The sequence below is a fragment of the Bubalus kerabau genome, chromosome 5, assembly GCF_029407905.1.
Source record: "Bubalus kerabau isolate K-KA32 ecotype Philippines breed swamp buffalo chromosome 5, PCC_UOA_SB_1v2, whole genome shotgun sequence".
NCBI classification, from domain to species: Eukaryota; Metazoa; Chordata; class Mammalia; order Artiodactyla; family Bovidae; genus Bubalus; species Bubalus kerabau.
In genome coordinates, this window is record NC_073628.1 from 131,107,361 (window position 1) to 131,130,740 (window position 23,380).

At 41.9% G+C, this 23,380-nt stretch overlaps 2 protein-coding genes across 3 annotated transcripts in view; both read right to left on the minus strand.

Moving 5' to 3' along the window:
* Positions 1-767, minus strand: part of ASPM (assembly factor for spindle microtubules) — a 61,099-nt gene extending 60,332 nt beyond the window's left edge. Inside the window, exon 1 of one of the 2 annotated variants that reach the window (XR_008715124.1) lies at positions 301-767. Coding sequence is in view for 1 of the 2 variants with exons in the window: in XM_055583134.1 (XP_055439109.1) it covers positions 301-597 (297 nt within the window). In the remaining variant the exon portion in view is untranslated. The remainder of the gene's footprint in view (positions 1-300) is intronic. The other variant, XM_055583134.1, reaches the window with a different exon arrangement.
* A 13,850-nt stretch (positions 768-14,617) lies between these two features.
* The window catches only part of ZBTB41 (zinc finger and BTB domain containing 41), a 40,546-nt gene continuing 31,783 nt past the window's right edge, over positions 14,618-23,380 (minus strand). The window contains exon 11 of the mRNA XM_055583136.1: positions 14,618-20,803. Within this exon, the coding sequence (XP_055439111.1) occupies positions 20,148-20,803 (656 nt within the window). The 3' untranslated portion in view covers positions 14,618-20,147. The remainder of the gene's footprint in view (positions 20,804-23,380) is intronic.

Consider the following 23,380-nt stretch of genomic DNA (forward strand, 5'->3'; position numbering starts at 1 on the left):
AGATAAGAATATTAATTGTAAGCGTGCCATCCACTCCTCTAGAACTGCCAATCTTCTCCAGGCCCTAAGTCAATGAGAAACTTTCTCTTATCACAGAAGGCAGGAATGTGCTCCGAAGGATGCCCGGCGCGGGCGCGGGCGCTGTCACCGCCGGGTCCCCGCCCACCCGGGCTCCTCTTGCCCCGGGGACAGGGGCTCACCAGCGTCTGAGGGAATCACTCGGCTTTTACTCAGGTCCGCTCCTGCCCCTTCCGAGCCCGGGTCCCGGAGCGCGGCGGGGAGGCCGCACCCCGCTCCTACCTGCAGCACGAAGGCGCTCGGCCAGATCGTGAAGCCGCGTTCGGCGGCGGGGCCGCGGGACAGCCGCACGGCGGCCGCCTCCTCGTTGGGGTTGTCCAGGGTCAGGGGCAGCGTCCGTGAGGCTCCCAGGCGCACGTCCCCGAAGCAGAGGAAGGGCGACCTGCAGAAGTGGCTGAGGGACAGGACGGCCGGGGACGCCGCCTCCTCCTCGGCGCGGGGACCCCTCGGCCCCGCCCGCGGCCTCGGTTCCGGCGGGCTCCGCTCCCAGCAGCCGCGACCCCGCTGCCAGGTCGCCATCGAGGCCTCTGGGTACGCCCGGCTGCTCCGAGCGGCCTCCGCAAGAACGCCCACAGCCTCCCCTCGAGGAGCTGCGGGGATCGAGAAAGAACTCGCCCCCTTTCTCGTCCAGTTGCCAGGACAAAGGGAGGCGTCCGGACGCACAAACTCAAACTGGAGAGGACGCGAACTGAGAAGGGGTTTTTGCCCCGTTTAAAATTCCCGCCTCCACCAATGGGCTTCCCTGGTTCCGCCTACCTCCGAGCGGGGCCAATCGGTGAGCAGCACTGCCAGCCAATGAGAAGACGGCGCCTTATTTAAATGTGGCGGCGACGATGACGGGTCGCTCTCGCTGAGGAGGCGGCTATGGTACCTGGGTCTCGGCTCCCTCTGAGGGCTGGGGCTCAGGTTCGGAATTCGCCTATAGGTTTTGTGAACAGGTTGGTGGAAGCGAAGAGAGTCACAGCACTTCCTCCGGAAATGCAGCTGTCTTGGAGGTTGCCGGCAAAGTCATTCCCTCACAGTACTTTGAGGGAGATCAATGTACTCGCCCGGGATCCCTCTGCCACTTCCTGGGCCCAAAAGGGAGAAAATGAGGAAAATGAAAATGGAATGTACAGTTAGTGTGAACGTGCTGATGTCAGTGCGTGGTGTCGGTGCAGCGGCTCAGTAATTTACCTGCTGGTTCTTACCTCGGGATTCTGGGAGCTAAACCAGGTAAACAAACAAAACCCGAGATTCCTAGTAATTCATAAGCGGTGGTCTTTACGGGCATGACCCTCGACAGATAACTTCTCGGTTTTCATTTTAATTGTATATATCTGAGAGTAATGATTGTAGCCTACATGTTACTCTCTGCCAGGGGTTGTGTTAAGCCCTGCACGTATTTATCTCCACCTTCCCTTCTACCGTGGGGGAAGGGACCGTTATTCGCGATTCACAGAAGAGCGAGGCCGGCGTCCAGCCAGCTGGGAGTGGTGAGGCCAGGAGGGGCACCGGAGGTTAGGCTCCTCTTGCTGTCCCCGCTGCCCGCGCTGCCTCTAAAGACAGGAGGAGACTTTAAAAAATAGCCTGTTGATGTGCGTACAGCCACACAGAATACATGAAAAGCAAACTCCCTGAATGGAAAACCAAAATGAGGAAAGTGAGATAGGAAATTGTATTCACTGACACCCAATTTGACCTGATGTTGAACCCTGTTACCTCAATGATATTTAATCAAACGTATTTATGGAGGTTTCTTAAAAATCCTTCAAGAATGATGCACAAGGAGAATGCTACTACATACATTTTTACCAAAATGTTTAAATGAATGACAGTAACTTTTAAATACACTTAATTTATATTTATTATATTTTGTACAGTGAATGTTATTCATCAAATTAACGTTGCAAATATAGGCCCTCTTAAGCCTGGAGAATCCCAGGGAAGGGAGAGCCTGGTGGGCTGCCATCTATGGGGTCGCACAGAGTCGGACACGACTGAAGCGACTTAGCAGCAGCAGCAGCAAGCTTAAGTCACTGAAATGTTTGTCTCAACCCTTTTTAACATGATAGGAACACATTTTGTTTCTATATGTTCTGCCCTTACAGGTTTCTCTTCATAAAGCAATGCTGTTGATGCATAGTTTTTAAAAACCCAATACTGGGTATTTTTTGTTTGCCCTCCACTCCCACCCTTCACCTTTTTCCAGCCTGCTCTTGGCTGTGAGACGCTGGCTGTGTTCTGTATTTGCTACATCCATAGGTTTCTTACTCTGTGACATCTGTTTTAGTCAAAGAGGTAAGCCAGGGTATGCCCCCCCACCCCACCCACCATGGGCTGGCTCCATCTCCACATTCAAGTCACAAGTAGCTGGAGAGGTGCCCTCTCCTATTGGAGATCTGGATGTGGGGACACCACAGTGTCACTAGGCCCAGGATAAGACCCTATTGCTTGTTTCCCTGCAACCCAGACCTATCTTTGTGAATAGTCCCTTTATTAACCTTCCTTCAATTACAGTAAATTGGAGAGGGCCAACTATTTCCTTAGTGACCTTGGCTGATACAACACTGGCCTTGGGAAATTGCCTCTTCAGGTAGAATTCTGAATTGAGTTGCTCATATTTGAGAAACACAGGGATAAACTCTTACTAGCAAGAAACACACCATGACAATCCAAAGGGTGGGGTAGCATCCTGAGTCCTCAAATTATCCACTGGACACTGTCCAAGCTTAGTGTCCTCTGGTTTTACCTGACACCCTAGAGAGAATACATAGAGAAAAAGAAAATGAAGGTACCACTAAGAACATATATTGAGAATAAGAATGGGTGGATAGGAGCTCTGAAGAAGCCCCTCACTCCCTGTGGTCTCCTGGAACATATGGCCAAAGACCAAGCCCACGTCTTCTGGTAAATGTGGCAGCACTAATTAAATACCCAACCCTGCCAGCCTCTTACCTAAGGGGAGAGAGTGGAACCCTGTGAAAATGTATCTTCAGTTCAGTTCAGTTCAGTTGCTCAGTCATGTCTGACTTTTTGCGACTGCAGCACGCCAGGCCTCCCTGTCCATCACCAACTCCCTGAGTCCACCCAAACCCATGTTCATCAAGTCGGTGACACCATCCAACCATCTCACCCTCTGTCGTCCCCTTCTCCTCCTGCCCTCAATCTTTCCCAGCATCAGGTTCTTTTCCAATGAGTCAGCTCTTCGCATCAGGTGGCCAAACTACTGGAGTTTCAGCTCCAACATCAGTCCTTCCAGGGAACACCCAGGACTGATCTCCCTTGGGATGGAGTGGTTGGATCTCCTTGCAATCCAAGGGACTTTCAAGAATCTTCTCCAACACCACAGTTCAAAAGCATCAATTCTTCAGTGCTCAGCTTTCTTTATAGTCCAACTCTCACAAGCATACATGACCATTGGAAAAACCATAGCCTTGACTAGATGGACCTTTGTTGGCAAAGTAATTTCGGTAAAATTTTAAAGGCTGAGAACTTGTAATTCTTTCCACAAAACTCACTTTCCAGCAGAGTCAGCCCCATCTGCCAGTCCATTATATTGATGATGTTTGCTGATTAAATCTAATGAGCAAGAAATAGCTGTCAGGTACTGTGATAGATAGAGTGCCTGATGAACTATGAATGGAGGTTCGTGACGTTGTACAGGAGACAGGGATCAAGACCATACCCAGGGAAGATAATGCAAAAAAGCAAAATGGCTGTCTGGGGAGGCCTTACAAATAGCTGTGAAAGAAGAGAAGCAAAAAGCAAAGGAGAAAAGGAAAGATATAAGCATCTGAATGCAGAGTTCCAAAGAATAACAAGGAGAGATAAAAAAGCCTTCCTCAGCAATTAATGCAAAGAAGTAGAGGAAAACAATGGAATGGGAAAGACTAGAGATCTTTTCAAGAAAATTAGAGATACCAAGGGAACATTTCATGCAAAGATGGGCTCGAAAAACGACAGAAATGGTATGGACCTAACAGAAGCAGAAGATATTAACAAGAGGTGGCAAGAACACACAGAAGAACTGTACAAAAAAGATCTTCACGACCAAGATAATCAAGATGGTGTGATCACTCACCTAGAGCCAGACATCCTGAAATGTGAAGTCAAGTGGGCCTTAGAAAGCATCACTACGAACAAAGCTAGTGGAGGTGATGGCATTCCAGTTGAGCTATTTCAAATCCTGAAAGATGATGCTGTGAAAGTGCTGCACTCAATATGCCAGCAAATTTGGAAAACTCAGCAGTGGCCACAGGACTGGAAAAGATCAGTTTTCATTCCAATCCCAAAGAAAGGCAATGCCAAAAAAAGCTCAAACTACCACACAATTGCACTCATCTCACACGCTAGTAAAGTAAAGCTCAAAATTCTCCAAGACAGGCTTCAGCAATATGTGAACCGTGAACTTGGAGATGTTCAAGTTGGTTTTTAAAAAGGCAGAGGAACCAGAGATCAAATTGCCAACATCTGCTGGGTCATCAAAAAAGCAAGAGAGTTCCAGAAAAACATCTATTTCTGCTTTATTGACTATGCCAAAGCCTTTGACTGTGTGGATCACAATAAACTGTGGAAAATTCTGGAGGAGATGGGAATACCAGACCACCTGACATGCCTCTTGAGAAACCTATATGCAAGTCAGGAAGCAACAGTTAGAACTGGACATGGAACAACAGACTGGTTCCAAATAGGAAAAGGAGTACGTCAAGGCTGTATATTGTCACCTTGCTTATTTAACTTATATGCAGAGCACATCGGGAGAAGGCAATGGCACCCCACTCCTGTACTCTTGCCTGGAAAATCCCATGGACTGAGGAGCCTGGTAGGCTGCAGTCCATGGGGTCACTAAGAGTCGGACACGACTGAGCGACTTCACTTTCACTTTTCACTTTCATGCATTGGAGGAGGAAATGGCAACCCTCTCCAGTGCTCTTGCCTGGAGAATCCCAGGGACGGCGGGGCCTGGTGGACTGCTGTCTATGGGGCCGCACAGAGTCGGACACGACTGAAGCGACTTAGCAGCAGCAGCAGAGCACATCATGAGAAACCCTGGGCTGGAAGAAGCACAAGCTGGAATCAAGATTGCCAGGAGAAATATCAATAACCTCAGATATGCAGATGACACCACCCTTATGGCAGAAAGTGAAGAGGAACTGAAAAGCCTCTTGATGAAAGTGAAAGAGAAGAGTGAAAAAGCTGGCTTAAATCTCAACATTCAGAAAACTAAGATCATGGCATCTGGTCCCATCACTTCATGGCAAATTTGTAAGGCCTCCTCAGACAACCATTTTGCCTATTTGCATTTCTTTTTCTTGGGGATGGCCTTGATCACTGCCTCCTGTACAATGTCATAAACCTCCATCCATAGTTCTCCAGGCACTCTATCAGATCTAATCCCTTCAATCTATTTCTCACTTCCATGTATGATTGTAAGGGATTTGATTTAGGTTATACCTGAATGGTCTAGTGGTTTTCCCTACTTTCTTCAATTTAAGTCTGAATTTTACAATAAGGAGTTCATAATCTGAGCTACAGTTAGCTCACAGTCTTGTTTTTGCTGAGTGTATAGAGCTGCTCCAACTTTGGCAGCAAAGAATATAATCAATCTGATTTCGATGTTAACCATCTGGTGCTGTTCATGTGTCGAGTCTTCTCTTGTGTTACTGGAAGACAGTGTTTGCTAAGACCAGTGTGTTCTCTTGGCAAAACTCTATTAGCCTTTGCCCTGCTTTCATTTTGTACTCCAAGGCCAAACTTGCCTGTTACTCCAGGTATCTCTTGACTTCCTACTTTTGCATTCTAGTCTCCTGTGATGAAAAGGACATCTTTTTTGGTGTTAGTTCTAGAAGGTCTTGTAGGTCTTCATAGAAGGGTTCAACTTCAGCTTCTTTGGCATTAGTGGTTGGGGCATAGATTTGGATTACTGTGATATTGAACGGTTTGCCTTGGTAACGAACAGAAATCATTCTATCATTCTTGAGATTGCACCGAAGTACTGCATTTCAGACTCTTGTTGACTATGAGGGTTTCATTCTCCTTGGATGGCAAACATCCTTCCATTAACCAGGCTTTTTATTCCTTTATGAAATGCTCAAGGAACACCCCCACCTTCCCAAGGTACAGACTGAGGCAGCATGGGAGGAGAAGATATTACAGGACCCAAGTCATCTTTGCAGGTTGTGAACTCTGGGCCCACTCAGCCCCAAGCTGTTGGACACTGCTGATTTGATAACAGAAGTTTGCTTGTCACAATCAGTTGTTTGGCTCTTTGGATTAGATCCCCGATGGCAGACTTCTTTGTAAAGGACCAGATACCATATAGTTTAGACTTTGGAGGCCACACAATTTCTCCTGGAACGGTAGCGTAAAAGTAGTCATAGAAAATGTGTAAATTAATGGGCTCATTTAATGTGTTCCAATAAAACTTTAGTTGTATAAAATCTCAGACCCTCACAGTTCAGTTCAGTCGCTCAGTCGTGTCAGACTCTTTACAACCCCATGAATTGCAGCATGCCAGGCCTCCCTGTCCATCACCAACTCCCGGAGTTCACTCAAACTCACATCCATCGAGTCAGTGATGCCATCCAGCCATCTCATCCTCTGTCGTCCCCTTCTCCTCCTGCCCCCAATTCTTCCCAGCATCAGTCTTTTCCAGTGAGTCAACCCTTCGCATGAGGTGGCCAAAGTACTGGAGTTTCAGCTTTAGCATCATTCCTTCCAAAGATCACCAAGGACTGATCTCCTTTAGAATAAACTGGTTGGATCTCCTTTCAGTCCAAGGGACTCTCAAGAGTCTTCTCCAACACCACAGTTCAAAAGCTGAGAAAAGAAGAGAAGCTAAAGACAAAAGAGAAAAGGAAAGTTATACGCATCTGAATGTGGAGTTCCAAAGACTAGCAAGGAGAGATAAAAAAGTCTTGCTCAGTGATCAGTGCAAAGAAATAGAGGAAAACAATAGAATGGAAAAGACTAGAGATCTCTTCAAGAAAATTAGAGATACCAAGGAAATATTTCATGCAAAGATGGGCACAATAAAAGACAAAAACAGTATAGACATAACAGAAGCCGATGATTTTAAGAAGAGGTGGCAAGAATACACAGAACTACACAAAAAAAGATCTTAATGACCCACTTAACCACGATAATGTGATCACTCACTTAAAGCCAGACATCTTGGAGTGCAAAGTCAAGTAGGCCTTCGGAAGCATCACTACAAGCAAACTAGTGGAAGTGATGGAATTCCAGTTGATCTATTTCAAATCTTAAAAGGTGATCCTCTGAAAGTTCTGTACTCAATATGCCAGCAAATTTGGAAAACTCAGCAGTGGCCACAGGACTGGAAAAGGTCAGTTTTCAATCAAATCTCTAGGAAAGGCAATGCCAAAGAATGTTCACACTACTGCATAATTGCACTCATCTCACATGCTGGCAAAGTAATGCTCAAAGTTCTCCAAGCTAGATTTCCACAGTACGTGAACCGAGAAATTCCAGATGTTCAAGCTGGATTTAGAAAAGGCAGAGGAACTAGAGATCAAATGTCCAACATTCACTGGATCATCGAAAAAGCAAGAGAGTTTCAGAAAAACATCTACTTCTGCTTTATTAATTATGCCAAAGCCTTTGACTGTGTCAACAATCACAACAATCTGTGGAAAATCCTTCAAGAGATGGGAATACCAGACCACCTTACCTGCCTCTTGAGAAATCTGTATGCAGGTCAAGAAGCAACAGTTAGAACTATACATGGAACAACATACTGGTTCTAAATAAGGAAAGGAGTACGTCAAGGCTGTATATTGTCACCCTTCTTATTTAACTTATATGCAGAATATATCATGCAAAATGCCAGACTGTATGAAGCACAAACTGGAATCAAGATTGCTGGGAGAAATATCAATAACCTCAGATACGCAGATGACACCATCCTTAGGGCAGAAAGCAAAGAATTAAAGAGCCTCTTGATGAAAGTTAAAAAGGAGAGTAAAAATTTGGCTTAAAGCTCAACATTCAGAAAACTAAGATCATGACATCTGGTACTATCACGTCATGGCAAATCGATAGGGAAACAATAGAAACAGTGAGAGACTTTATTTTGGGGGGCCCCAAAATTAATGCAGATGGTGACTGCAGCCATGAAATTAAAAGACACTTACTCCTTGGAAGAAAAGTTATGACCAATCTAGACAGCATATTAAAAAGCAGAGGTATTACTTTGTCTGCAAAGGTCCATCTAGTCAAGGCTATGGTTTTTCCAGTGGTCATGTATGGATGTGAGAGTTGGACCATAAAGAAAGCTGAGCACCGAAGAATTGAGGCTTTTGAACTGTGGTGTTGGATAAGACTCTTGAGAGTCCCTTGGACTGCAAGGAGATCAAACCAGTCCATCCTAGAGGAGATCAGTCCTGGGTGTTCATTGGAAGGACTGATGTTGAAGCTGAAACTCCAATAGTTTGGCCACCTGATGTGAAGAGCTGACTCATTTGAAAAGACCCTGATGCTGGGAAAGATTGAAGGCAGAGGAGAAAGGGACCACAGAGATGGTTGGATGGCATCACTGACTGGATGGACATGAGTTTGAGCAAGCTCCGGGAGTTGGTGATGGACAGGGAGGCCTGGCATGCTGCAGTCCATGGGTTTCCAAAGAGTTGGACAGAACTGAGTGACTGAAGTCAGCTGAACTGAGGTATGGATGTGGGTGGTAGGCCAGATGTGAGTAGAGCTACACTTCATCTTCCTCTCAGGAGTAGATGACAACACTCTCAAGAGCAGGATTTGCACAGGTGCATCTGGTCCTCTTCAAAGGGGAGATGTGAGTCCGTTCTCTGCTGACTCAAAGACAGCAGCCAACAGGTTGGGCAGCTGGTCAAAGGTTTGGAAAAAGAAAAAGTGAAAAGTTGGTGACAAGTAGATCTGGGAAGGAGAGGTATGCTAAAGGACCTCCCAATATAGGGACAGGAAGTTAAGAAATTTGCGTCCCAAGTAAATGCCCAGCAGAGAGCATCCATGGCCAAGAAGGAGTTCACAACTCAAGCAAACAAGATAACCTGTCATGCTCAGGTGTCAGGACCTCTTTCCGACTAACAAAGGCCAAGCAGAAACCCCAGTGTAACACCCCTACCCAGGACCAGCCAGCTGCCTGTGGTGTGTGGGTTACATTAAGCCCCTTCTGTCATGGATGAGGTGGTACTGTCCTCTCTGGAGTGCATGCGTTTGCTGAGTCTGGAGACTGTACCTCACCATGGACCCGGAGAATGCTTCTTCTGGAACCAAGAATCTGTGGTGGTTTTCAAAATGTGTCTAAATTCTCAGCCACTTCTTCAATCAATTCAGTTCAGTCACTCAGTCGTGTCTGACTCTTTGCGACCCCATGAATTGCAGCATGCCAGGCCTCCCTGTCCGTCACCAATTCCCGGAGTTCACTCAAACTCATGTCCATCAAGTCAGTGATGCCATCCGCCATCTCATCCTCTGTCATCCCCTTCTCCTCCTGCCCCCAATCCCTCCCAGCATCAGAGTCTTTTCCAATGAGTCAATTCTTCGCATGAGGTGGCCAAAGTACTGGAGTTTCAGCTTCAGCATCAACCTTCCAATGAACACCCAGGACTGATTTCCTTTAGAATGGACTGGTTGGATCTCCTTGCAGTCCAAGAGACTCCCAAGAGTCTTCTCCAACACCACACTTCAAAAGCATCAATTCTTCGGCACTCAGCTTTCTTCACAGTCCAACTCTCACATCCATAAATGACCACTGGAAAAACCATAGCCTTGACTAGACGGACCTTTGTTGGCAAAGTAATGTCTCTGCATTTTTATATGCTATCTAGGTTGGTCATAACTTTCCTTCCAAGGAGTGTCTTTTAATTTCATGACTGCAATCACCATCTGCAGTGATTTTGGAGCCATCCAAAATAAAGTCTGACACTGTTTCCACTGTTTCCCCATCTATTTCCCATGAAGTGATGAGACCAGATGCCATGATCTTCGTTTTCTGAATGTTGAGCTTTAAGCCAACTTTTTCACTCTCCTCTTTGATCAAGAGGCTTTTGAGTTCCTCTTCACTTTCTGCCATAAGGGTGGTGTCATCTGCAGATCTGAGGTTATTGATATTTCTCCTGGCAATCTTGATTCCAGCTTGTGCTTCTTCCAGCCCAGTGTTTCTCATGATGTACTCTGCATATAAGTTAAATAAGCAGGGTGACAATATACAGCCTTGATGTACTCCTTTTCCGATTTGGAACCTGTCTGTTGTTCCATGTCCAGTTCTAACTGTTGCTTCCTGACCTGCATACAGATTTCTCAAGAGGCAGGTCAGGTGGTCTGGTATTCCCATCTCCTCCAGAATTTTCCACAGTTTATTGTGATCTACACAGTCAAAGGCTTTGGCATAGTCAATAAAGCAGAAATAGATGTTTTTCTGGAACTTTCTTGATTTTTCAGTGATCCAGCAGATGTTGGCAATTTGATCTCTGGTTCCTCTGCCTTTTCTAAAACCAGCTTGAACATCTCAAAGTTCATGGTTCACGTATTGCTGAAGCCTGGCTTGGAGAATTTTGAGCTTTACTTTACTAGCGTGTGAGATGAGTGCAATTGTGTGGTAGTTTGAGCTTTCTTTGGCATTGCCTTTCTTTGGGATTGGAATGAAAACTGACCTTTTCCAGTCCTGTGGCCACTGCTGAGTTTTCCAAATTTGCTGGCATATTGAGTGCAGCACTTTCACAGCATCATCTTTCAGGATTTGAAATAGCTCAACTGGAATGCCATCACCTCCACTAGCTTTGTTCGTAGTGATGCTTTCTAAGGCCCACTTGACTTCACATTTCAGGATGTCTGGCTCTAGGTGAGTGATCACACCATCTTGATTATCTTGGTCGTGAAGATCTTTTTTGTACAGTTCTTCTGTGTGTTCTTGCCACCTCTTAATATCTTCTGCTTCTGGTAGGTCCATACCATTTCTGTCCTTTATCGAGCCCATCTTTGCAGGAAATGTTCCCTTGGTATCTCTAATTTTCTTGAAGAGATCTCTAGTCTTTCCCATTCCATTGTTTTCCTCTACTTCTTTGCATTGATCGCTGAGGAAGGCTTTTTTATCTCTCCTTGTTATTCTTTGGAACTCTGCATTCAGATGCTTATATCTTTCCTTTTCTCCTTTGCTTTTCGCTTCTCTTCCTTTCACAGCTATTTGTAAGGCCTCCCCAGACAGCCATTTTGCTTTTTTGCATTTCTTTTCCATGGCGATGGTCTTGATCCCAGTCTCCTGTACAACGTCACGAACCTCCATTCATAGTTCATCAGGCACTCTATCAGATCTAGTCCCTTAAATCTATTTCTCACTTCCACTGTATAATCATAAGGGATTTGATTTAGGTCATACCTGAATGATCTAGTGGTTTTCCCTACTTTCTTCAATTTAAGCCTGAATTTGGCAATAAGGAGTTCATGATCTGAGCCACAGTCAGCTCCTGGTCTTGTTTTTGCTGACTGTATAGAGCTTCTCCATCTTTGGCTGCAAAGAATATAATCAATCTGATTTTGGTGTTGACCATCTGGTGATGTCTATGTGTAGGGTCTTCTCTTGTGTTGTTGGAAGAGGGTGTTTGGTATGACCAGTGCATTTTCTTGGCAAAACTCTATTAGCCTTTGCCCTGCTTCATTCCGTATTTCAACGCCAAATTTGCCTATTACCCCAGGTGTTTCTTGACTTCCTACTTTTGCATTCCAGTCCCCTATGATGAAAAGGACATCTTTTTTGGGTGTTAGTTCTAAAAGGTCTTGTAGGTCTTCATAGAACCGTTCAACTTCAGCTTCTTCAGCATTACTGGTTGGGGCATAGGCTTGGATTACCGTGATATTGAATGGTTTGCCTTGGAAAGGAACAGAGATTATTCTGTTGTTTTTGAGATTGCATCCAAGTACTGCATTTCGGACTCTTTTGTTGACCATGATGGCTACTCCATTTCTTCTAAGGGATTCCTGCCCGCAGTAGTAGATATAATGGTCATCTGAGTTAAATTCACCCATTCCAGTCCATTTTAGTTTCTGATTCCTAGATGTCTACATTCACTCTTGCCATCTCTTGTTTGACCACTTCCAATTTGCCTTCATTCATGGAGCTAACATTCCAGGTTCCTATGTAATATTGCTCTTAACAGCATCGGACTTTGCTTCTATCACCAGTCACATCCACAGCTGGGTATTGTTTTGCTTTGGCTCCATCCCTTCATTCTTTCTGGAGTTATTTCTCCACTGATCTCCAGTAGCATATTGGGCACCTATCGACCTGGGGAGTTCTGCTTTCAGTATCCTATCATATTGCCCTTTCATACTGTTCATGGGGTTCTCAAGGCAAGAATACTTAAGTGGTTTGCCATTCCCTTCTCCAGTGGACCACATTTTGTCAGACCTCTCCACCATGACCTGCCCTTCTTGGGTGGCCCCACAGGACATGGCTTAGTTTCATTGAGTTAGACAAGGCTGTGGTCCGTGTGATCAGATTGGCTAGTTTTCTGTGATTATGGTTTCAGTGCGTCTGCCCTCTCGCAATAACCTATCGTCTTACTTGGGTTTCTCTTACCTTGGACGAGGGGTATCTCCTCACGGCTGCCCCTCCTGACCTTGAACGTGGAGTAGCTCCTCTCAGCCCTCCTCCACCCGTGCAGGCACTGCTCCTTGGATGTGGGGTTGATCCTCTCAGCTACCGCCCCTGACCTCGGGCATCGGGTAGTTCTTCTCGGCCGCTGCCCCTGACCTTGGGCGAGGGATAGCTCTTCTGCCCCTTCTTGCCACTGCACTGCCATGAGCTTTGACCCCAGCTCCAGGGGAGATCTTGAGCCAGAGCCACCAGCTCAGCCACTAGACTCCTGACCCACTGGACCCAGCGGGCAATAAATGCCTGCTGTTTTAAGACACTGTCTGCTGTAATTGGTCTAATTTGTTACACAGCAGTAGAGAATTAGGTTTTTCACACAGCACTGACTCCACTGGGAAGACATGCTTCAAAGAAATGAACTCCTGTCCATGGAGTTGACTGAGCTACCAGCTGCCCACAGAGGCTGAATTATGGTGCCAGATGCAGACAGCAGCTGGCAAGGCCAGGCGTGTCCTGTGATACAGCTTGTGCCTTTTATAAACCAGCAGTGGCCTCTCCTGTGGCCAGAGTGTACAGTTCTGGGAGTGAGGGGCACTGGTGAGAATGGCCCTCACTGTCACAGGGGACAGCCCATCCATGAGGTTTTCTGCACTTTAGACTTCTTGGGGAAAAACCGCAGGTGGCTGCTTCAAGTATAATAGCTGTTATTAATGTCTGAAAATATATTAATTCAGTTCAGTTCAGTAGCTCAGTCGTGTCCGACTCTGCGACCCCATGAATCGCAGCATGCCAGGCCTCCCTATTCATCACCATCTCCCGGAGTTCACTCAAACTCATGTCCATCGAGTCAGTGATGCCATCCAGCCATCTCATTCTCTGTCGTCCCCTTCTCCTCCTGCCCCCAATCTCTCCCAGCATCAGAGTCCTTTCCAATGAGTCAACTCTTCGCATGAGGTGGCCAAAGTACTGGAGTTTCAGCTTTAGCATCATTCCTTCCAAAGAACACCCAGGGCTGATCTCCTTTAGAATGGACTGGTTGGATCTCCTTGCAGTCCAAGGGACTCTCAAGAGTCTTCTCGAACACCACAGTTCAAAACCATCAATTTTTTGGCGCTCAGCTTTCTTCACAGTCCAACTCTCCTATCCATACATGACCACTGGAAAAACCACAGCCTTGACTAGACAGACCTTTGTTGGCAAAGTAATGTCTCTGCTTTTGAATATGTTATCTAGGTTGGTCATAACTTTTCTTCCAAGGAGTAAGCGTCTTTTAATTTCATGGCTGCAGTCACCATCTGCAGTGATTTTGGAGCCCAAAAAAATAAAGTCTGACACTGTTTCCACTGTTCCCCATCTATTTGCCATGAAGTGATGGGACCAGATGCCATGATCTTAGTTTTCTGAATGTTGAGCTTTAAGCCAACCTTTTCACTCTCCTCTTTAGCCACTTCAATTTAGTTCAGTTGCTCAGTCATGTCAGACTCTTTGCAACCCCCTGGACTGCAGCACACCAGGTGTCCCTGTCTATCACCAACTCCCAGAGTTTACAAACTCATGTCCATTGAGTTAGTGATGCCATCCAAACATCTCATCCTCTGTCGTCCCCTTCTCCTCTTGCCTTCAATCTTTCCCAGCATCAGGGTCTTTTCTAATGAGTCAGTTCTTCACATCAGGGGGCCAAAGTATTGGGAGTTTCAGCTTCAGCATCAGTCGTTCCAAGGAATATTCAGGACTGATTTTCTTTAGGATGGACTGGTTGGATTAAAAACCATTAAATATTAATGATTTTTACATTTAACATAAAATATTTGAAATTATATCTAGCTTATGAAAAGTGAATAAAATTTTAATACCTGTGCTCCAAGAGTTTGGTTTTCTATGTGTTCACTGTCTTTTCTTTCAATTTTTCAGGAGGCAGGCAGAGCACTGTGCATTGTCATGCTGTGAAAATGTGTTCAATAAAACCTAGAATGCTTTATTAGGACCAAAGAACTTTATTTAAATATCAAAACAAGACAAAGAACTAGTTCAGCATACAACACACTTCCTAGTCTTCACAGAGAACTGAATTTTTCTATAAAGACATTGGTATTCAGGAAACACAAGACAGTCAAAATATCTAGAAAACTCACAAGATACTTTACACACAGTTGACAAAATAATAAATCTTGGTATTTTAGATTTTTCTTTGTAGTTGCTTTTAAAAGTTCTAATGATTAAAAACAAAATTTTAAGATTGGAGTCTGAAAACAGGTTCAAAAGCATTTCCACTTTAATGTACATCATAAATCTCATAATCCAAGTGCCCACCTCTGTGCTCATTTTTGGCAGCCTCAGTCATCAGCTGTAATACAGTTTTATCCACAGGGATAAGAAAAGTCCGATTGTTACAAGGAATAAAAATTGTGTAATCATAAAGCAGGAATACCAAGCAACAGGGTGAAATAACAATAAGTGTGCACACTCTTCATTCAAGAAATGTTTTAGAATCTCTAGCAGTAATATGAGCACCAAAATTACTTCTTTACCTAAGAAGTTAGGGGGGGAAAAGCAGAACAAAAAGACATATCCATTTTGTATAACCTCTATTCTCTGAATATAATTCTTACTTTCTCTTTATACGAATGGCTATAGAGGCTCAATTTAAACTATTTGGGGATTTTTCAACAGTCACAGACTCAAGATCAGTGCACAGCAAATTGAAAGATGAAGAGTAAATACAGGAAAGATACTCTCTCCACCAGCCCTTCCCCTCATTCTCCACATGACCTACTGCTGCTACTTTTGCCTTCTTAAGGCCACTGCCAAAGAGGAAGCACATAAAATATGCCACTAGTCCAGAATAAAAGTACCTTGAAGTAGAAATAATTTTTGAAGAAACAGGGAATAGTCCCCCCTCCCCAAAAACCACTACAGACTTTAGAGAGGAATGTGCAAAAGAAAGGGGAGGACCTAAAAAGAACTGTCTGTGGTTCCTAGAAATTACTACAAAATTATTGTCACATTATCCATTATTCAGCCTAATAGTAAGTGACATTTACCATAACACTATTACAGGTTTTAGAAATGTGACTTGCTCCTTATTAAAAAATACATTTTGAGTCATTTAAAATTTGGCACTGAATCTTAGAATGATCCAAATACGACTTCAAAAGTCCTGATTTTTCCTGAGTTCATCAACTCAAGTTGTCAGTTGGTTGGGATGTTGTTTTTTAGAGACTCATCTCAAACCATCACCTCTGGCTCAGTTTTAGGCAAACTGAGTGAAGAAGCTGCTTTTTAGAGCAGGGTGGTTTGGTAATGGATTATTCAGAAGAAAAGGTGGGAGATGGGAAGAGACACTGCTCATTTTATTTGTCAGATTCCTCTAGTGAGTATCTAGAGACAGGCCCAGGAGTGGCTTTGCAGTAACTAGAAAGGCCACAATAGTAAAGATTAAAAAAAAATTCATACTAGTACTTGATGCCAGTTTCCCTACAAAAATATAAAGCAACCTAAAAAAAAAAAACAACTGTTGCCTGACCAGCAGGCAACACAAACATAAGACCCATAACAATAACAAAACAACCACAATCATTTATTAACCAGCACAACCTAGCCAGCAGAGTCAACTCTAAGCTACTACAAACTGCTGCCTCAATCTGAAAAGGCACAAAGCATTCAATCCAGAGATGACTGGGCATGGTCAAAAGGACACTGTCGCAGAGCTGATGCTCCACATCTGACTTCCCACCCATGATACAGCAGAATGACCTGCGAGAAGAGAACGCAAACTTACACTCACACACACCAGTTAATGGTGTTTTTAATTCACTTGTTAATGACAGAGTGAAAGCAATGAATGATTTCTGAATACCTACTAGCCCTTAACTAATAGCTTATAGTCACTCACTCTGCCAAGATGTTTCGACAATTTTAAGGTTGACAGAAAATTATTAGTGTACCTACTTTATGATGTACCATCACTTTAAAGGAAGTCACTTAATAAAGCACCAATTTAAAACCCTATTTTTGCTACTCCTCTTCAATAAATGACTAAGTTACTTAAAAGTATGCAAAGATCACCGCCTTCATAGCTAGTGAAATCTTGCTGGCATGAAGAACAAACCCTAATCTTAAATGGTATTTTAGGCTGCAAAAAAATAGGTGGGGTTTGTTACAAAAAAATCTTCAGTTTGTCCTAAAAAAATTCTAAGGCAAAATTATTTTAATAGTGTAGTGTAAAAAATAAGCTTATTATTATTTAGCAATTAATAGTGTCCACTTAAAAGATAACATTCAATTAATTAAACTGAGGAAAACAGAGTATTCTTACTTGTAATTGGCTTGTCGGTATGACTACTCCCGGAGTATTTTCTTCTGTTCTTATTTCTAATACATATAAACACAAACACTTAGTCTTAGTATTCAAACTAATGATTTTTTTTTAGAAAATCCATAATCCTAGGACTTCAACTCTGCTTCTTTGGACAAATATTTATTCAAACAACAAAGAATTTAAATTCTTTTAAACTATTTTAAAACCTACTAAAAATCTTTGGCGTATTTACGTAAAAATGGATTAGGTTAACAAATTTCTACATTTGATAAATTATTCAATTTACATAATAAGTGCTAACAGCTATCAGCTACAAAATTAATTTAAAACAATAAATTATGCTCATAAAATAAAAAATTCTGAATGAGGCTGACCTTAGTTGCAAGATTCAAAATTTTAAGTATAGTTACAGAATTCATGGATTTTAGAGTTAATGGAGCATTTGCCCCAAATACTCCAAATCAAATGTGACAAACACTTAACTGAAAAGAGCAGGCCTCATTTCATATTTTTTGTGCCAACTTCAAAAACTTATATATACATTCAGTTTGCCCAAATCCATGAGGTTTTCACAATTTTAAGACTTCTTATATTCTAATTTGGAGATTAGAGGCAGAAGATTAGTTTGCCCGCTTAGACTATTTCTTCATAAGAATTATACTACCTACCTCCCATACTATTTTTAAGATTACATGAGAAAATGCAGTGCCTGGCACCTGGAAAGCATTCATTAATGCTCTATTTCTTCCCCTATTAGTAGCTCTGCCACTTATTAACGATGTAGGCTTAACCTCAGACTCTTTATCTCTAACATGGGAATACAGCATGCCATTTCTACTTCAGAGCTGGCTATGAGGTTTAAATGAGTTAACTGTGAAAGCATTTTATAAAACAGTAAACTACTTTTCAAGTTTTAAGTTATCTACAATAATAAGTAAATATAATTATGTTTCACTTTATATAAGAGATGTATTCAAGAAAAGTTCTATACTGTAAACCAATTCCTACAATCAAATTATATATTTAAAGCATTAGGAGATTATTATTAAAAGAACCCTAAAGTCAATACCTTCAAAAAGCAAAGTATTCTTTTGAATGTGAAAATGCAACACCCTCTTTTTCTGCTACCAAACATATAATATACCACACACATATACATATATACGATTTGCCTTTGTGTAAGTCCAGACTTTTCTACATTGTTTTATATTCAAGGCAGGGTACATTTTTAGAAGTGATTTCTTTTCATCATAGTAAGTCTTTTAGTTAAGTCTTTATGATAAAAATCATAAAGAGATGTTTTTAAAAGTCAGTTTGAAAGACAAATTAATAGTACCTTATATAGTCAAGTTCTATCATGTTAAGTACCCCAGACACAACATTTCCACACAAAAGTAAGAATGCTTTAAAAAGAATATTAATACATTGCTTGTACCTATCAGTTACAGGAGAATTATAACCAAACTTCAACAAATGAGGCAAAACTCAGGTTGGCTTTACTAGTTATATGAGCTACTTTGGTTAACTGCCCCAATTTTCAACTTTTTTTTTTTTTTTCCACTAGTGTGGTAAATATTCCTGCAAAGTACCTTCATTTCTTAAGTGCTTCAGCAAACAAGTTTCCACATTATTAAGTGGTTAAAATTTTTTGCTAAACTTCATTATTTTATTTGTGATTTGTTTTTTTTTCACAAGGGCTGGGCCAGACTTTACAGTTTACACAAAAAAAGTGCTTAAAGCAATTAGGAGTGTAAACAAAACTGAAATAGAAAACTCTTAAAATTGCTATTTTCCAGTAGTTTACATAAGGACATGCTAATAATAAATCAACCCTGCCTAGTCTCTAATCCTTCGAGCAGCTCCACTAGGAAACATCCTAGTTTAAGTTTAAATTGACTTCAGAGTATGGAAAGTGCACATCTTTAAGGTATTTCACAATTTTGGCTGACTTTTTCTTTTCCTCATTTAATTTTAATCAGTGAGGTTTTGCTCCAACTGCTATTTCCTTTTACCAAGTCCTCAACTTTTGTATCATACAAACATATATATTAAGGATAATCACAGACATTAGGGTTATGTGTAAAGTAAAAATAAAGATCTAGGTTACATGTATATATGTATACAAGGAATGGTTCGCTCTAATTAAAGTAAATGAACATTCAGTTCAGTTAGACACGAATTTTGTAATTTGTTGGCACCTGTTCTAATAATTAAACAAAAATCTCTAGGTTCTATTTCCCAGAGTTACAGCTGGCCAAGGTAAATGAGACCAAAAGTGGCTTGTTAACTGAATTTTAATTAGTTAGATGATGATATATGCTGATATACTGTTAATGTTTCTGAAATAAATGACAAAATACAAACGGTTAATTTACCTTAAAAAATATCTAGTTAAAACTGCCATATTTTGCTTTTAACACATTTTCAACTTGTATAATTTAATGCCTACATCTGTATTTCCATTTCTTATTCATAATAATTGAAGCACAGGCAAAAACCAATCATTTTGATAATTATTTCAGTTCTGCGTTTCATTTAACAAGTTAATCCTACATTAGTCAGCTTTCTGGTCTTGAGTCTGTCAAAAGACCAAAGAATAGTGATAAACTGAAATTATGGCCAGATGAAAAAATAACACAGATCTATCCCAAGACTTTCTTATAAATTCAAATTCCTAATTTCATTTTTTTAACAATCTGGAAGAAATAATCATGAAACTTAAGTCAGGATAAGGAACAGTTGCAATTATCAGTACACTCTGACATTCTTTCTTAAAGGTTACATGTTCCTTAACACTTGTTTGGAAGATGGGGAAAGGAGAAAAGAGGAATGAGACTAAAGGAGAATAAAAACTTCCACCGATGTTTAAAAACAAATACCCCCATAATGTCAACAGCTGATAGTTTTGAAAAGTTAAGAGAGTTAAAAATTAGCACTAAATAATCTTTTAAAAAAAAATCACAAAATGTCTATTTCAAATGTTATATACCTCAAAATGGGTCCAAATATTCAAATATGTTCAGTAAACAGAGATACATATTTTTTTGATTGGAAAAGCATCTGAGGACTTGAGAAACTATACAGAAAATGAAAAAATAGCAGCCCCACTAATTTAAAAGCTGTCAGCGCTAGGCTACCATTGTGCATAGCCACTGAAGAAGTCTGTGGAATGTTTAGATTTGCTCATGAATGATGCTCACTATTAGATATATTTTGTACAGCAGTGGAGTTATCAAGGCCCAATAACGTTCCAAGGTAAGACTGTTCTCTAGGATCGAGCATCTGTTCGGGTCGGACTGGGTGAACTATATTTGCAGGCTGAGGAGTAAGCGTGTATTTCTCCAGAAAAGCTAGGTCAGCGGCTCGAGGGTAATCCGCGGCCGGCGGCTGTGGCGACAAGATCTCGTGAGCAGGGGGCGGGAGGGTGGTGGTGTGGCGCACCAGGTCACCCTGCGTGTCAGGCATCTGCACCGGGACCAGCGTCACGGGGACACACACTTCGGCAGACACGTTCTGTAGCATGGTCTTGGCTTCCGACTGGTAGACTTTGGGCTGGTCCATGTATTGTTTTGTTTCTGTTTGAAAGATTTTATCGTCAGATGAGTACTCTACCGGCAAGGACACGAGTTTTTCCTCAGAAGCACTGAGAGGGTCATCGGGAGACTTTATGCCATGAACGTGGTCAATGTGGTATTTCAGCTTGTCCTTCCGTTTAAATGTCGCATTACAGTGCTGACAGTTGAAAGGCCGGGCATCAGAATGAATGACCAGGTGTTTTGTTAAAGTTTTCTTAATTCTAAAAGATTGATTGCAAATTTGACACTTGTATGGTTTTTCACCTGTTTGAACACAAATGAAATTAACCGTAAAATACATTCAGTTAAGACAATAATATTAATTAAGCAGTAAATTTTCCATGTGAATACTTATAGGAACTTAATAAAAGCAATTAATATATGCTATCACAAAGTGGAGACAGTATAGTAACCGATAAAGAGAAAAAGAGAATGAACTCAAACATCAGAAAGATCTGGGTTTGAATTCTAGCTGTACCACTTACCAGGCAAACCTGGAGCAAACTCCCCAACTTCTAAGTACAATTTCCTCACCTGTTAATAGTACCTGCCTCACAGACTGGTGAAAGGACTGAATGAGAAAAGTAAATAGTAGTGCTCAGCATTATCCTGGCACATGGTGAGTACCTGATAAACTCACGCTATTGTTACTATGGCTTGCTCTCACTATAGCCCCTAAAGAAGTTGTAAAACTAGAGCATTTGATTTCTTCCTATCAAGAAGGATTAAAAACTAAAACAGCAACTCTGACTAACCTGGGGCTTTGGATTGGAACAAGAAGTAGTAATACTGGTGTCTGTAGCCTGAGATTAAAATAAGGAGAGTTGATCAGGATCAAGAATAAGGAAGCCAGTTTTTGGCTGTGCCTGAGTCAGGTTCTCACACTGTAGTTTTTGTTTCTTCCTATTAATGGTATAAATTCCTAAAGTAGCCAGGGTGGTTGGTTAATCCCTGAAAGGAATGATTTTGTTACCTTACATATTTGAAGATATGATTAAGCTTAAAGACCCTGAAGTGGGGAAATTAACCAGGTAGACCCAAAATCACATAGATTTTTAAAAGCAGTGATAACTGAAGATGAAGGGGTCAGACAGCTGTGACAAAAGGACTCAAACCCACACTGTTGGTTCTGAAAACGGAAGGAGGAGGCTAGGACTCAGGAAATGTGGCAGCCTCTGGAAGCCGAGAAGATCTCAGCTTACGACTAGCTACAAAACTAGAACCTCAGTCCTACTCCTGAAAGTCAATAAATAATCCAACCGAGTGGGAACAGACTCTTCCTTAGCAACTCCAGAAAGAAATGGAGCCCTACTAACATTGACATTTTTAGCCTGGGTCATTCTTTTCACCTTATAAAGCTGTCACATCATAAGCTTGGACTGGAAGCCACTTGCATGAGAGAGATACATAAGACAAAGTGGACAGTCTAATATACATATAACCGGAGTCCCAGAAAGAAAACAGAGTATAGGTCAGAAGCAGAATTGGAAAGAAAAAATGGCTGACAATCTTACTAAATGAAAGGCCTCAAGTCATAGACGCAATAAGTTCTATATATCTAAAAAAATATTAATACAAAAGAGGAAAAAAAAAGCATATCTGGGCACACTATAAGAAACTATCAAAAATAAATAAAAGAAAAATCTTAAGTAGGCAATTAAAAAGAAATTCCTTTTAAATGAGCAACAATAAGACTGACAGTATATTTTTCAACAAAAACTGAAGAAGGTCAAAGAGGAAAAAATGACATCTAAACTACTGAAAGAAAAATAACCACTAACATAAATTCTATAGTCAGCCAAATGTCCTCTATAAAGTAAAATAAAAACATTTTCAGACAATCAAAACCTAAGAGAATTTGGTGCCAGCAGATATGCACAAAAGGGAATTCTTCATGCAGAAAGAATATGATTCCAGGTCAAAGAATGGTAATGCAGGAAGGAATGAAGAGCAAAAATGAATAATACAAGTTATTTAAAGGAAAATAACAAAATAATAAGGTCTTATGTCACTTAAAGTATATGTAAAATTAAAACACACAATGCATAAAGGGTGACAGATGAGGTGTTGTAAGGTCTCTGAATTGCCTGAAAAGGGATGATGAGCTAACTTGAGATAGAGTCTAATCATTTAAGAAAACACATTGTGATCTACAGGGTGACTACTAAAAGAAAACTGAAAGAATATGCAATTAACAAGTAAACCAAGGGGAAAACGGGTAATAAAAAGACTTCACAATTACAAGGAAGTGAAGACAAGGGAAAAAAGCATTAAGTAACAGATGGGACAAACCGCACAATGACAGTTTTGGTAAATAATATTTTCTTGGAATGTGGTCACGTTCTTTTTATTTATACCTTGTCTATGGCTGCTTTCATGTTACCACAGAGAGTTGAGTGCTTGTGGTCTGGACTGCTGGGGCCACAAAACCTTTAATGTTTACTATCTGCTAGGCTGCTGCTAAGTCGCTTCAGTCGTGTCCAGCTCTGAGCGACCCCAGAGACGGCAGCCCACCAGGCTCCCCCGTCCCTGGGATTCTCCAGGCAAGAACACTGGAGTGGGTTGCCATTTCCTTCTCCAATGCATGGAAGTGAAAAGTGAAAGTGAAGTCGCTCAGTCGTGTCCGACTCTTAGCGACCCCATGGACTGCGGCCTACCAGGCTCCTCCGTCCATGGGATTTTCCAGGCAAGAGTACTGGAGTGGGGTGCCATCGCCTTCTCCAATGTTTACTCTGCAGTCCTCTACCAAAAAAGTAGGTTGACCTCTGCTTCAAATGATTCCTCCATCTCATTTTGTAACTGCCATTAAGTGTTGTCTTAATCTGTAAGAGAGCTCATTTC